The 12957-nt window shown below is 42.7% G+C and overlaps 1 protein-coding gene across 1 annotated transcript in view; it reads right to left on the minus strand.

Moving 5' to 3' along the window:
- The window catches only part of LOC143133702 (oxysterol-binding protein-related protein 1-like), a 31949-nt gene extending 19983 nt beyond the window's left edge, over window positions 1–11966 (minus strand). The window contains exons 1-14 of the mRNA XM_076293512.1: window positions 11455–11966; window positions 11281–11366; window positions 10990–11064; window positions 10790–10901; window positions 10616–10701; window positions 10376–10520; window positions 9854–9921; window positions 9562–9606; window positions 9407–9480; window positions 8791–8854; window positions 8543–8644; window positions 8262–8405; window positions 6669–6747; window positions 6206–6312 (exon numbers count right to left, since the gene is read on the minus strand). Of these exons, the coding sequence (XP_076149627.1) occupies window positions 6206–6312; window positions 6669–6747; window positions 8262–8405; window positions 8543–8644; window positions 8791–8854; window positions 9407–9480; window positions 9562–9606; window positions 9854–9921; window positions 10376–10520; window positions 10616–10701; window positions 10790–10901; window positions 10990–11064; window positions 11281–11366; window positions 11455–11578 (1311 nt within the window). The 5' untranslated portion in view covers window positions 11579–11966. The remainder of the gene's footprint in view (window positions 1–6205; window positions 6313–6668; window positions 6748–8261; window positions 8406–8542; window positions 8645–8790; window positions 8855–9406; window positions 9481–9561; window positions 9607–9853; window positions 9922–10375; window positions 10521–10615; window positions 10702–10789; window positions 10902–10989; window positions 11065–11280; window positions 11367–11454) is intronic.
- Between the last annotated feature and the right edge of the window lie 991 nt (window positions 11967–12957).

The raw sequence follows: 12957 nt of genomic DNA on the forward strand, positions 1-12957 counted from the left end.
GTGACGGTCACTTTGCTCCCAACGCAAGTCACCCCTTTAGTATGGAAGGCACAGGGCCAAAACAATTTCTCCACGCCGCACACACCCTCTGATGGCTGCCCGCTCACACGTGTGCCTAGGGGTGGGCGGGGGGCCCACAGAGCCCTTCTGAGGATGCTCAGCGCTGCGGACGGGCCCATTTGGGAACGCTTTTGTTGTGTAACAGGCCCGGCTGGCAGCCCGCTCTCTCTCTCTCTCTCGCTCGCTCGCTTGCCCGCTCCATCGCTCTCTCACACAGCCTCCCCGCGTCCTCTCGCCTCGGTGCACATGCCGCTATTTTCGGCGCTTTGCTGTGGAGCGAGCGCACTAGCTCTGAAAGCCTCAGAGACCTGCTATTCCCTCCACAGGACCCCGCAAGCTGCGCTTAAACTCAGTTTTTCTTTTTCATGCTAGAGGGAGAAAGAGAGCGAAAACTAGGGAGAGAAAGAAAGTGAGAGACAGAGACAGAGAGAGAGAGAGAGAGAGAGAGAGAGAGAGACAGAGAGAGAGAGAGAGAGAGAGAGAGAGAGAGAGAGAGAGAGAGAAAAGGAGAGAAAAGGAGAGCTTGGGATATAGCTGAGGTGGCCCAATTTAAGTCCTATATTGAAAATAAAAGGTTATGCAATTCTGCATGTGACGGCATTCAACACAGCCCAATCTCACTTTTTGGTACATTGTTAAACTGTACTGTACTGTACTGTAGAGAGAGAGAGAGAGAGAGAAAGAGAGAGAGGGAGTCCAAACCCTTGCAGGGAAAAATAAGCATTTGACCTTTCAACCTCACAGCTGCAATATGACAGTGTAAGCATGCGGAGGTCAGCAGAGGGAGACAGAAAGGTAGTTGGCACTGTCACACGACAAAGCAATCTGCCTCGCTGACCTGATGAGGAAGAAGAAGCTGAGCGAGAGAGACAGTCTGAGTGTATGGGGTATGCGTGCATGTGTGTGTGTGTGTGTGTGTGTGTGTGTGTGTGAGAATGTGTATGTGTTATTGTGTGCATGTGTAAGTGTGTGTGAGAGAGTGTGTGTATGTGTTATTGTGTGTATGTGTGTGTGTATGTGTGTGAGAGAGTGTGTGTATGTGTTATTGTATGTATGTGTGTATGTATGTATGTATGTATGTACAGCGGGGAAAATAAGTATTGAACACGTCAACATTTTTTTCAGTAAGTGTTCTTCCAGTGAGGCTATTCGCATGAAATTTTCACCGGACATTAGTATTAACTTAGGTAATCCACAGATATATAAAAATCCAAACATTAATGTCTAAAAGTAGTGTTATGAGTAAAAAAGTGGAATGGCACAGGGAAAAAGTATTGAACACGCTAAGAAAAAGCAGTACACAAACGCAAAGAATGGCAAGGAACAAACTGGAATCTATAAGTAGTTAGAGAAATTATCCCTCCTATCTGTACAAATTGATATAAGCTGGGTTAGTACATACTGGTGGGCTATAAAAAGGTTTTTGTTAGCAAGGTGTCACACAAGAAACATTTCATGATGGGTAAAAGCAAAAAGCTCTCCCAAGATCTTTGCAACCTTATTGTTGCCAAACATATTAATGGAACTGGTTACAGATGCACTTCAAAACTTCAGAATCATCCAGCAAGCAGTATTGGAGCCATTATTTGCAAGTAGAAGGAACATCACTACATCATCAACTGGCCATGCACAGGATCTCCTTGCAAGATTTCTGACCAGGAAGTCAGAAGGATAGTCAGAACAGTAGCCTAAGAGCCAAGGACCCTGAGAAAGCTCCAGAAAGATTTGGAGGCAGCAGGTACAATTGTTACAGAGAAAATCATAGGTAATGCACTCCACCGCCATGGCCTCTATGCACGCTCATCCCGCATGACTCTATTGCTGAAGAAAAACATGTCAAAGCTCGTTGGAAGTTTGCTACACAACATTTGAACAATCCTATGAAATACTGAGAGAATGTATTCTGGTTAAAAATTTTACTTTTCGGATGTCATACTACACACCATATTTGGAGGAGAAATGGCACTGTGCATCACCCTAAAAATACCCTACCAACAGTGAGGTTTGGAGGTGGTGGCATCATGGTGTGGGGTGTTTTTCATCTCATGGTACTAGCAGACTTCATACAGTTGAAGGAATGATGAATGGAGTCATTTTGTTCCGGAAGAATCTTTACATATACCAGGATGATGAGGATGAGACATGGCTAGACCTTCCAGCAGGACAATGATCCAAACCATTCAGCAAAGGAAACTCTCAATTGGTTTCAGAGAAAGGAAATCAAGGCCCTGACTTTAATTCAATTGAACAGTTTTGGAAGTTAACTAAAGATCAGGATTCACAACAGGGATCCCTGAAATCTTCAATATTAAAGGACTATCTGTTTAAAAGAATGGGCCAAACTCACACCAGAATACTGTGACTGATTAGTTTCATCATACAGGAAATGCCTTAAAGCTGTCATTACGAATAAAGGCTTTTCCACAAAGTATTTAAGAAATTTCAGCAGGCGTGTTCAATACTTTTTTCCTGTGTCATTCCACTTTATTGCACATAACTCTACCTATGGACTTTAATGTTTGGATTTTTTATATGGGTGGATTATCTGAGTTAATACTAATGTCTGGTGAAAATTTCATGCAAAAAGCCTCATTGGAAGTATACTTACTGAAAAAAATGTTGACGTGTTCAATAATTATTTTCCCCGCTGTATGTATGTATGTATGTATGTATGTGTGTGTGTGTGTGTGTGTGTGTGTGTGTGTGTGTGTGTGTGTGTGTGTGTGTGTATATATATGTATGAGTGAGAGAGAGAGTCAGAGTCAGAGGGAGAAGAGAAAAAAGAGAGAGGAACAGCCATTGTGTCTTCCTAGTCTGGGCAGCATCAGTCCTGACAGTTTAGAACTCTGTCGGTCATCAACCGAGTGACCATGGTTTGGGACATAGGAATACTTCAGCGTCAGGTCTCTGTGACGTATGGCCCCAGTTACATAATGAAAGACCTCTCGACACTCGATCCTAGCATAGAAGAACAAAGCACAGCTTTTCTGTCTGAAAGAGGAAATAACCCCACTTGGGGTTGTATACATCATTCTTGAATTCTTCCCCTGGGGATCAATAAAGTATCTATCTATCTATCTACATCATGTGTGTGTATGTGTGTGTGTGTGTGTGTGTGTGTGTGTGTGTGTGCACATGCATACGCATTACAGTGAGCTATGTGTGTACACACACACACACACACACACACACACACACACACACACACACACACACACACACACACACACACACACACACACACACACACATTCGACCCATCCCAGCCTTGAGAACCTCCCTCTCTACTCGCCCTACATACGGAAACGGTAACCATGGTGATTTCACGCCTGAAAACGAGCTGAGAAATAATGGAAAACAGAGCCCCTGCACAGAGAGTCAATGGGCTCCTCGCCGCCAGCACACTCCAGACTAAATGAGCACCTCCACCAGCCAGCGGCTGGACATGAATGACCGACAGTTAATGAAGCAAGGCAGGGGTCAAGAGCTCTCCGAGCTGCTAAACAATAAACAGAAATGGACAAGGCGTCCTACAGCTAGAGAAATCTACATCCAGACATAAGCAACTGCTTACCACTGTTTGGAGTCACTGCCCTTTCAAACCAGATCTTGTCGTCACCTTATTTCACCTGCACAGTGCTTGGGTAGCATATTGTAGAAGGTTAACTGACCACAGGAAGATAGATCGTCCCTTCAGTAATAGGTATGATTGACAGGCTGAGATAATGAAACGATTGGGGTCAGTGCAATGGCTTCATAGAAGCAACACGCAGCACTGTAATCCATTTAGTCTGATGTAACACGGTCAGATTTATTCAGACAGTGAGGCATGCTTGCTCAGACATTTCCCTATTATGAAATGATCCAGCAATAATCCACCAGGCAAATCCCATCTAGCGCCCCTCCTTTGGCACACGTTAGCCCCCGCTGCTTAAGGTAAACGGCGAGGAGAATGAGGTAATGCTTCCGATGCTCAGTAATCACCTTTCCACTCTGCAGACTTTTCCAGATTCCCTCCTGAAATCGCAGAGATGGTTTAATTAGGAGTCGGTGTGTGTGAAATTGTCCACTCTGGTCCTTCTCTTTTTACCCCTCTTTTGTGTGTCCAAATATTTGTTTGTGGGGGGGGGGGCAGTGGTAACCTATGCTTCTTTGAAGCTCACTAACCTAAAAGCACCCTCTCAATGGAACATCCTCGGGCAATTGCTCCCTGCACTCAACAGCAATACCTAAATATAGACCACACCATGCAAATCAGTTTCAGATGAGTGGCATCAATAGCATTTTAATGATGAAAGACACCCAGCTTCCTGGGCATATGTAACCTATTCATGTGAGGATGTATTAATAACAGCAAATCAGAAACTCTGGCAAAAGAGTTTTGAGAAAAACAGTTATTCCAGCAAACCTGACCTGGTCACAAACACTTAATCAAAATGATTGATTAACGAATTACAGCATCAAAATAATGTCAAAAGAAAATCTTTCAAAGATTTTCGCAAATCAAATAAAAAAACAACAATGGGTTGTGTCATCCACAACTTTTTAAGTATCCATTGCAGGTGCATAACAGATTAGTGAAAATGTTTCAGATCTTTGACCATTCTGAATAAGAAAGGCACTGACAACTCTGAATACTTAAGTATATAATCCATATAAAGCACTCAGTGGCTGACATCCAAGCCTCGCCTTCTGGGTCCAGTCTTGAGTGCTTACACAAATCGGTCTTTTCACTACAACTTAGTGCAAATGACACTTTCAGCCCAGCCCAGCATTAACCACATGAGCCACCCATCCCACAAACACAGACACAGGCAATAGGAAACAGGACACCCTCCCCAAATACTTCACCAGTCTGCATGTGCTTCGCAAGGAGCTCTGAGAGCAGAGAGAAAAAAAAGAGACACAAGGTAGCTGTATGTACCTGTTTGGTGGCTGGTGTCACTTTTCTCCCCTTCCCTCCTCAGTCCCGGACGTTCTACGGGCTTGTGTGAGGGAGCGCCAAGTAGCTGCGCGTTCTCGTCTCCTCGTGGTTGTGTGTGTGTGTGTGTGTGTGTGTGTGTGTGAGTGTGTGAGAGAGAGAGAGAGAGAGAGTGAAAGAGTGCACACGCTCCACTTCTCTCCGTGCCTTGCTCACGCTCGTGAGTGAGTGTGTGAGCGTTCCCGGGTCACACATGCACGTACAAGCATCTGAATGAGAGAGGGGAGAGGAATGTGTAATGCATGTGCGTGTACATCACGGTTTGTGTGCTTGTGTGTGTGTGTGTGTTTGTGTATATGTGTGTGTGAATGAGACGAGCGAGAGAGGAACGGAGAAGGACAGAGAGAGAACGAGAGAAAGAGAAAGACAGAGAAAGACAAAGAAAGAGAAAGAGAGAGAGAGAGAGAGAGAGACCGGGATTCTCTACGGAATGGACTGCAGAGCTCAGCATAAAAAGGGATTCTTGGCTGACGGTGCCCTTGCTGAGCCACTGATTATTCCAGCACTCGGCCCCTCTCCCAAGGGCATGCTGGCGGCCGGCAGGGGCCGTCATCTATTAAGATGGACACCAGCATTGTCCACCTGCCATCCTGACACCACACACAGGTTCAGGTGCTCTCTGTCATCAGTGTCCAAAGACTGACACAATCAGCTCACTGTGACCCATATGTCCAAGAAAAGATGAGGATGTCTCTTTGGAATTTAAATGTGACTAATTCACATCTTTAATATGTTTATTTTGTAAACGTAAATGTGACTGTGATCTTTTCAAACTCAACATGGGTTATATATATGAATTAATTATATATGTGTGTATTGTGGACTTACCAGTTTGTGGATAACTGTGCCTCTGCAAGGGCACATAGGATTTTTGCAGTCAAGAAGAGAGGTTTGAAAGGTATATTCTGCCTGCAATAATCAATTCAGCCTTATCTCCTGACTGAATGTGATCAGCACACTAATTCACTGGAAATCAATTCAGCCTTATCTGCCTAACTGACTGCATGTGATCAGCACACTGGAGCACTGGGCATTGGCATGTGCTATTCACTGGAGCCTAAATGAAAGGTGACACAGGTGCTGAGGGTCGAAACCACAGAGTTTGTGTGTGTGTGTGTGTGTGTGTGTGTGTGTGTGTGTGGGGGGGGGGGGGGGGGGGGGTACCTCTTCCCTCTGGGAGAGAAGGTCCAGGCAGAGGCGCAGAGCTGAGCAGGTCTCTCTGGAGCAGTGGGCCGTCTCTCGGGCCTTCAGGAGGACAGGCATGGCCACCTCTGGGACAGAGAGAGTTTTGCATATTGACTCCATATATGTATATGTATATGTATATCTTCAGGTAACTTGAGTTGATGTTTAAAAGAGCACAATAGCACAGCAGCTGTAGGGCTCTGCGTGAACTGCTTCCTATGAAGTGCATTAAGTTAAATAAGTACATTAAGTCGGAACCGTGTGAATTGGTAAAGATGAGGGGAGAGGGAGGCCAACATCAAATTAAAAGACATAAAATAGAAACCGTATAGAATTAGTAACAGCCAAGGCATGAAAAAATAAATAAATAAATAAAAACTCCACAACATACCAGAAAAAAAGAAAGTTAGAGGATGGAAGTGTAAAAGTGGGTTTCTCTTACTGTTATCTTCCTCATTCTTCACCATGGACACAAAGATGGCCACCTGAGCCTCCAGTTTCTGTTGGCTGGCCTCAGCTGCCTGAAACACACAGGGCCACAGAACAGCGTGTTCAACAACCCTACAGTCACTACACAATGTGCACGTGTCCCATTGAGACCATGTGGTACCACAGACAGCAGGACAGCAGACACTGCAAATATATGGCTTCATATATTTGGTTGTGATTATATTTACATTCACACATTACATTACAAGTCTATTCACTTTACATGGCACTGTCAAGTCAAGTCAAATTTATTTATATAGCACATTTCAAAGCAATAGCATTGCACCAAAGTGCTTGACATAAAATAATAATAATAATAATAATAGTAATAATACATATAAACATATAAAATAAGGGAGAGGTGAGGGGGTCAGGGAGTGTTAAAAGCTAGGGAGAAGAGATAGGTCTTTAGGTTGGATTTAAAACTACTAATAGTGGGGCAGGATTTCACAACATCAGGAAGGCTATTCCAAAGCTGGGGAGCATAGACAGAGAAAGCTCTGTCACCTTTGGATTTAAGAGAGGCAGAAGGAACACAAAGAAGACACTGGGAAGATGATCGAAGAGGTCTAGGAGGACAGTAAGGAATTAAAAGATCACATGCTAAACCATGTAAAGCTTTGAAAACAAACAGAAGAACTTTACAATTAATTCTGTGTTCCACAGGAAGCCAGTGCAGTTTAGCCAACACAGGTGAAATGTGGTCACGTTTCTTAGTGTGCTATTGTCCTATGAATACAACCCAATTCAGCCTCTGAATGCCCTATACAATATGCATGAAACGGCCTCTCACACACTGTAGACAGCATCTTCACAGGAAGTAGTTGGGGGAAAGATTCCATATGGTGAATAATGGGTTAAATACTCCTTACAGGAGAATCAGTGTCAGTTTCAGGGGGTTATTTTTACCCTCTGGATTTGAGACATACTCTCTTCCTCTAACCTTGCATAAGGACACCATAAAGTATGCAATTACCTCATCCATCATGTCCACCATATCACATCCACAACAATTACGGTCACAATTATGACCTTCAATAATATGAAAATAGATTATACAGATTACACTAGTATAGGTCATGTGCTTTTACCTGAAAGAATATATTAGTGCATAAGAAGTGCATGAGATGTATGAAAAAAGAAGATTCACTATGGGGATAATTTGCTCCCATACATTCAAACTTCCTATATTCTCTCAGGATTACTTTGTCCTGAAGCCCTACCTACAGAAGCTCTTCTGCTAAGGGTTTAGTGAGAGCATGTAGAGGGAATGCACATGCACAGCCCAGGTGGCTTGCCCCTTTTCATCCCAGTGTTGCCTATAGACCTGTCCTTCCATACAGATGGGAACTGCATGACACAATGCTAACAGTGATGATGTAATCCTCTCCTCTCATCTTCTCTCCATTTCTCAGTCATGTGTGAGTGGAGTGCGTGATGGAGAGAACACACGGCCAACTGAATGAAAGGATGAAAGGAGGAATAAGGGTAGGGGTGGGGGGTTATGAGGGGAGAGAGGCTACTGGCTAGAGGGGCATTGGCTCACCATCAGGGAGTCAGTGAGATCTCCTAAGGACACGGCACCATTGTCGTCTTCAACGTTTATCTCGTCCTCCTCATCGCAGGCCTGCTCCGACCCACTATGGTACGTGCTCCAGGCGGAATGCTCTCCGATGGCATCCAGCCATTTCTATACACACACACACACACACAAACATACAAACACACACACAGATAAAGATATGAGCCCACAACTACGCCATACACTGTGCCAACCTCATTTTCAAATATTTCACAAGCTTTTAATTACGCAGAGTACTTGCTTACTTTCCGGAGAGCCTCTGGATCAGTTTTGGCAGGCACCTTAAAGGTATGGACATTGCCATCAAAGCATTTAACAGTGAAGAAGTACCTATCCCAGGCTCTGAACTGAAACAGAAAAAAGCAAGCGAAACCATTTAGGGAAAGAAAATGTCAATGACATATGGAGATATGGCCCTACAAAAAGTAGTTTTTTAACAGTTTAACAGTTTATGACATTTTAAAGGGGTGCTCACTTTGTAATACATACATACCATACAATGAGCCCTCATTAGGGGCTGATGACCCTGCTTATGTGCATCATTGTCGGCATCAGATCTAAGAACACAAGCACAGCAGTTGGGAAAACAGTATGTCAAAGCAATGGCGGCAATAAAGAGGGCTTTTAAAATGTAGGTGAAATCTGGAAAAATCTGCTTAAAACTCAAAAGACAACATGTGTTAGTTTCTGTTTGTAACACACAAACCTAGAGGAATCAAATGATTCCCAATAGTTAACACAAACATAGTGATCTAATAGGACAGCAAAACGAAGAAGTTATCTATATAAAGTGAAGGCCAGCTGTAATTGGGGCAGGCTAGCTTGTCATATCTGATTCCAGAACTTGAGTGGCAATGAGGCCATCAGAAGAAAATGACTGGTTTTTGTGAGGGGTGCACCTTAGCTCATGACATGAGAGGAAGCTATGAGATGACAGAGAGAGGTGCAGGCCATATTAGAATAGAGATTTTACTTTGATATGGTCTCTGGGCGTGAATGTGTTTCGGGCATGGTCTTGTGCATGCACATGAGGGTGTGTGTGTGCATGTGTGTGTGTGTGTGTGTGTTAAAGGCTAAATATTGGGAGTGGAGTTTTGAAAATATCTTACTTCTTAGGGTACCATGACAGAACACCATCTTTCAGAACTACCCAATGTGATCTCCAGCCCAGAAAATTAGACCTCTAGAGGAGAAGAAAGACACACATGAGTCTCACAATACCGGTGGCCTGTCTGCACACAGTTAGAATGTCCTTCCCACATACCTTCCAGAGAGGCCCTTCAAATGTCTGTACTGTAAATGCAGAAGTCTTTGGGACAGAGAATAAAACATGTTTAGTGTTTAGCATTTTTCACAAACTGTGTTGTTCTGTAGACAAACTGAATTCTGAGACTGCTACATCTGTGGTTACAGTACGGTAAATATTGTTCATTTTAAATGTATTATTTTTTTAGATGAAATCATACATTTTCATTCTGACAGGATTGTTGTCCATGAGTCAGTAATGAGATGAGGACAGAAGCCACCGTTATAGCCCTGAAGAGTAAAGTACTCACTTTCTCCTGACTGGTCTCAAGAAGAAGTCGGATCTCGTCACTGTTAGCAAGGTCAAACACAGACTGATCTGCCAAGTATTGAGAGTATGTAATATTAGCTGTTTTTATTCATTCTATCACTATTGAAACCTATTACCTAGAATTATTAGTAGTTGATTAAAAAATGCAATTCTTTGATTATATACATTACATGATTTACTGAAGCATTTGAAGCATTATAGTACTGAAGTATTTAATAATATCCTATACAAATAATTTACTGGATATATAAGTATTAACATTAGCTATGCACCACATTCACACAATTAGAGGAAATCAAAATGTTGCATGAAGCCAGCCTGTCAAATAAATATATTTTGACGCACAGTTTAAGACAAACTGTCTCCTGATTGGCCCTATATTTATTTGGAGATTAGGACAGATAGACTAATCCAAGATTTGATTATTCATTACACACACAAAAAAAAACACTTTCTATTTAACTTGATTGAAAGCAAACATTGCGTAATGGCAGGACTGTACCATTTTTGTTTTTGATAGTGGGGATGGCCCCACTCTTCAGCAGTTTAATGACACACTGCTTCTGACCCCTGTAGGCTGCACAGTGTAAAGGCGTGTTTCCCAGCAAGTCTCTGCAGTGAATATCTGGAGGCTTCTTTCTGCTCAGCTGTGAGTAAAAAGCAAAGCAAAACCCAGCATATTTGCAAACAGTGCAAAACAAGTGTAACAATGTAAACAGTATTGTTTTGCCTCTTGGCTGACCAGCTGTGTGAGTGTTGCACTGTCGCCTTCTCTGGCTGCCTCCAGAAGCCTGTCCTCCAGCTTTCGCTCCTCTCTTCTCTGGGCAGCTGTAATAAAGACAAACCATGGCACAGATGCAGTGACCTCACATACAAGTGAAGATCCATTCAGGTTATGTCTGCACCATGGACATACCCTCCAGCATGGTGATGATTTCATCGTCCTCTGTAACGTCTTTGGGGGTTTGTGCCGACCCATTGATAACTGTTGCACAGGCATCATATCGCAACAGCAACAGAACAATCTCCTGCAGAGTTAGAGAGCTAAACGCTGAATACTGACTGGACAGACAAACATGCCAACAATTTACCAGTCATGCCAAGATGGTAACATACCTTTCTGCCACTTAGTGCAGCTTTGTGAAGGGGTGTATCTCCCATATCATTCTGTAGGTTCATATCAGCCCCAGCCTATAGGTTTTTTTTAAAAAAGAGAGATAATCTAAAGAATCAAAAGAACCCATCAAGACTTTCAGTGTTTTAGCACAAATTACTGAAAAGCATTTTTAAGAACACTATTAAAGAACATTTTCCTAACAGTTTGGCCTTCCAAAATAAAAATAACAAACTAATTTACCCAAAGCAGGCCTTCCTGTGTAGAATTTGAGTATGGACACTTTCACTGACCTTAAGCAATTCCTCCACAACCTGTTTGTGCCCAAAGTATGATGCAAGGTGCAAGGGTGTCCATCCTGTATTGAATTTATTTCCACCTAAACAAAAAAAGGGGGGCGAATTCTCTCAAAAGACTAGAGTGACACTTTGAAATCAGTAGTTGTTGGCCTGAATTGGCATGATCACCTCGACAATTGATGTTAAGGTCTAATTCTCGATTCATCTTCGCTTGGATTATGCTCTGGATCTGTTGAAAGTCTCCTTCCCTTGCAGACTTCAGGAGCTGCTCCTCAGGCCCACGGCATTCCATGTCTACTAGCCTACTTGACTCAGCTGTCAACTACTTTATTGATGATTCTTGTATCTGACATTCAGCCTACATCTGACACAAATCTTTCTTCATTTTATACTGATCGGCCAACTAGCGACAAACTACAACGTGCATCCAGTGTTTATATTGTCTATTATTTGCAAGAATAAACGGTAAAGCTCTTGCCTAACGTTTGTTTTCTGAGTAGCTCTTGTGTAGGACAGCAACGTAGAGAGACCTAAGTAAAGTTTGTAATTTGATAAGGGCTACAAGTGCAGCTGTCCTGCTGTCAACAGAATGACAGTTGAAAATCAAATCCACTCGAATCGCACAAAATACAAACTCAGCTGTTCTCTAAAAATCAGACAAAACAAAAAAAACGAAACTGACGCTTCATAGGCTACACCAAATGCCATGCCATGCCACTTGCCTTGCAGCATACCAAAGTCAGCTGGTTCATTCACCAACCACTCGTAGCAAGTTTCATCGTGGCCTCTAATTCGACAACTACTACTGTCAGTCAAAATTTGGTCTAGCCTACTGGCTATTTTATTAATTTCATAACAGCAGAGAAGCGCTACGTTTAGTAGGAATGCTCGATTTCTACGCTAGATGGAACTATAGGGTTACCGAATGCGATGGGAAAAAAAGAATTGGGAAGTGATAGGCCTGTTGAAGAGAGGAGATATGTAATAGAGCAAGTGCCAGGAATCAGTATAGATCCAGGTAATCAGTCGCTTCACAGAACATAATTTTAGATACCTCTGTGCTGAAGAATGCAGTCAGTTGAATATGGACTGACACAATACTAGGCCCACAAAATCTCAATGGCTTAAACCATTGGTCCCCAATGGTTTTTCTTCCGAGGGCCAGCTCACTATGCCTGGCTCTAAGAGAGGGCCAGAGACTCGGAGTATATTAGTAACCATAAATAGCTTAGTGCTGTGAACTAAGTCTACCTTAGTTGAATATTCCATTACATTTAATCATCACTGCAATTTAATACCATTGCTAGCTGTGTTTATGTTGCCACCATGCCATATCAGTGTAAAATGTAGCTCAAATGAAATAATACTAATAAAAATACTCTGTTTCTTTGCATACATAGCTCGAGTTGTGAACAAGCAATATCCTAAAAATAATTTAAAGTTATCAGAGTGTATATAGTGTGCAAGCTTTCGGTCAGACGACCTTCTTCAGGCAGAGTAAAGCTTTACTCTGCCTGAAGAAGGTCGTCTGACCGAAAGCTTGCACAAAGAGTAAAAACCTGTTTGCAAAGACTTGAGTGTGCGGATTTTTCTTTACTTTTCATTAAGAAGGAATCAGGAAAAGTAAAATTGTGGTTTGATACTGAAGTAGGTGAGCGGAACGTATCTTTT

The sequence above is a fragment of the Alosa pseudoharengus genome, unplaced genomic scaffold, assembly GCF_046254945.1.
Source record: "Alosa pseudoharengus isolate Yale_2024_CS ecotype anadromous, Long Island Sound unplaced genomic scaffold, YU_APseudo_1.1 YU_APseudo_1.1_scf_2, whole genome shotgun sequence".
Lineage (NCBI taxonomy): Eukaryota > Metazoa > Chordata > Actinopteri > Clupeiformes > Clupeidae > Alosa > Alosa pseudoharengus.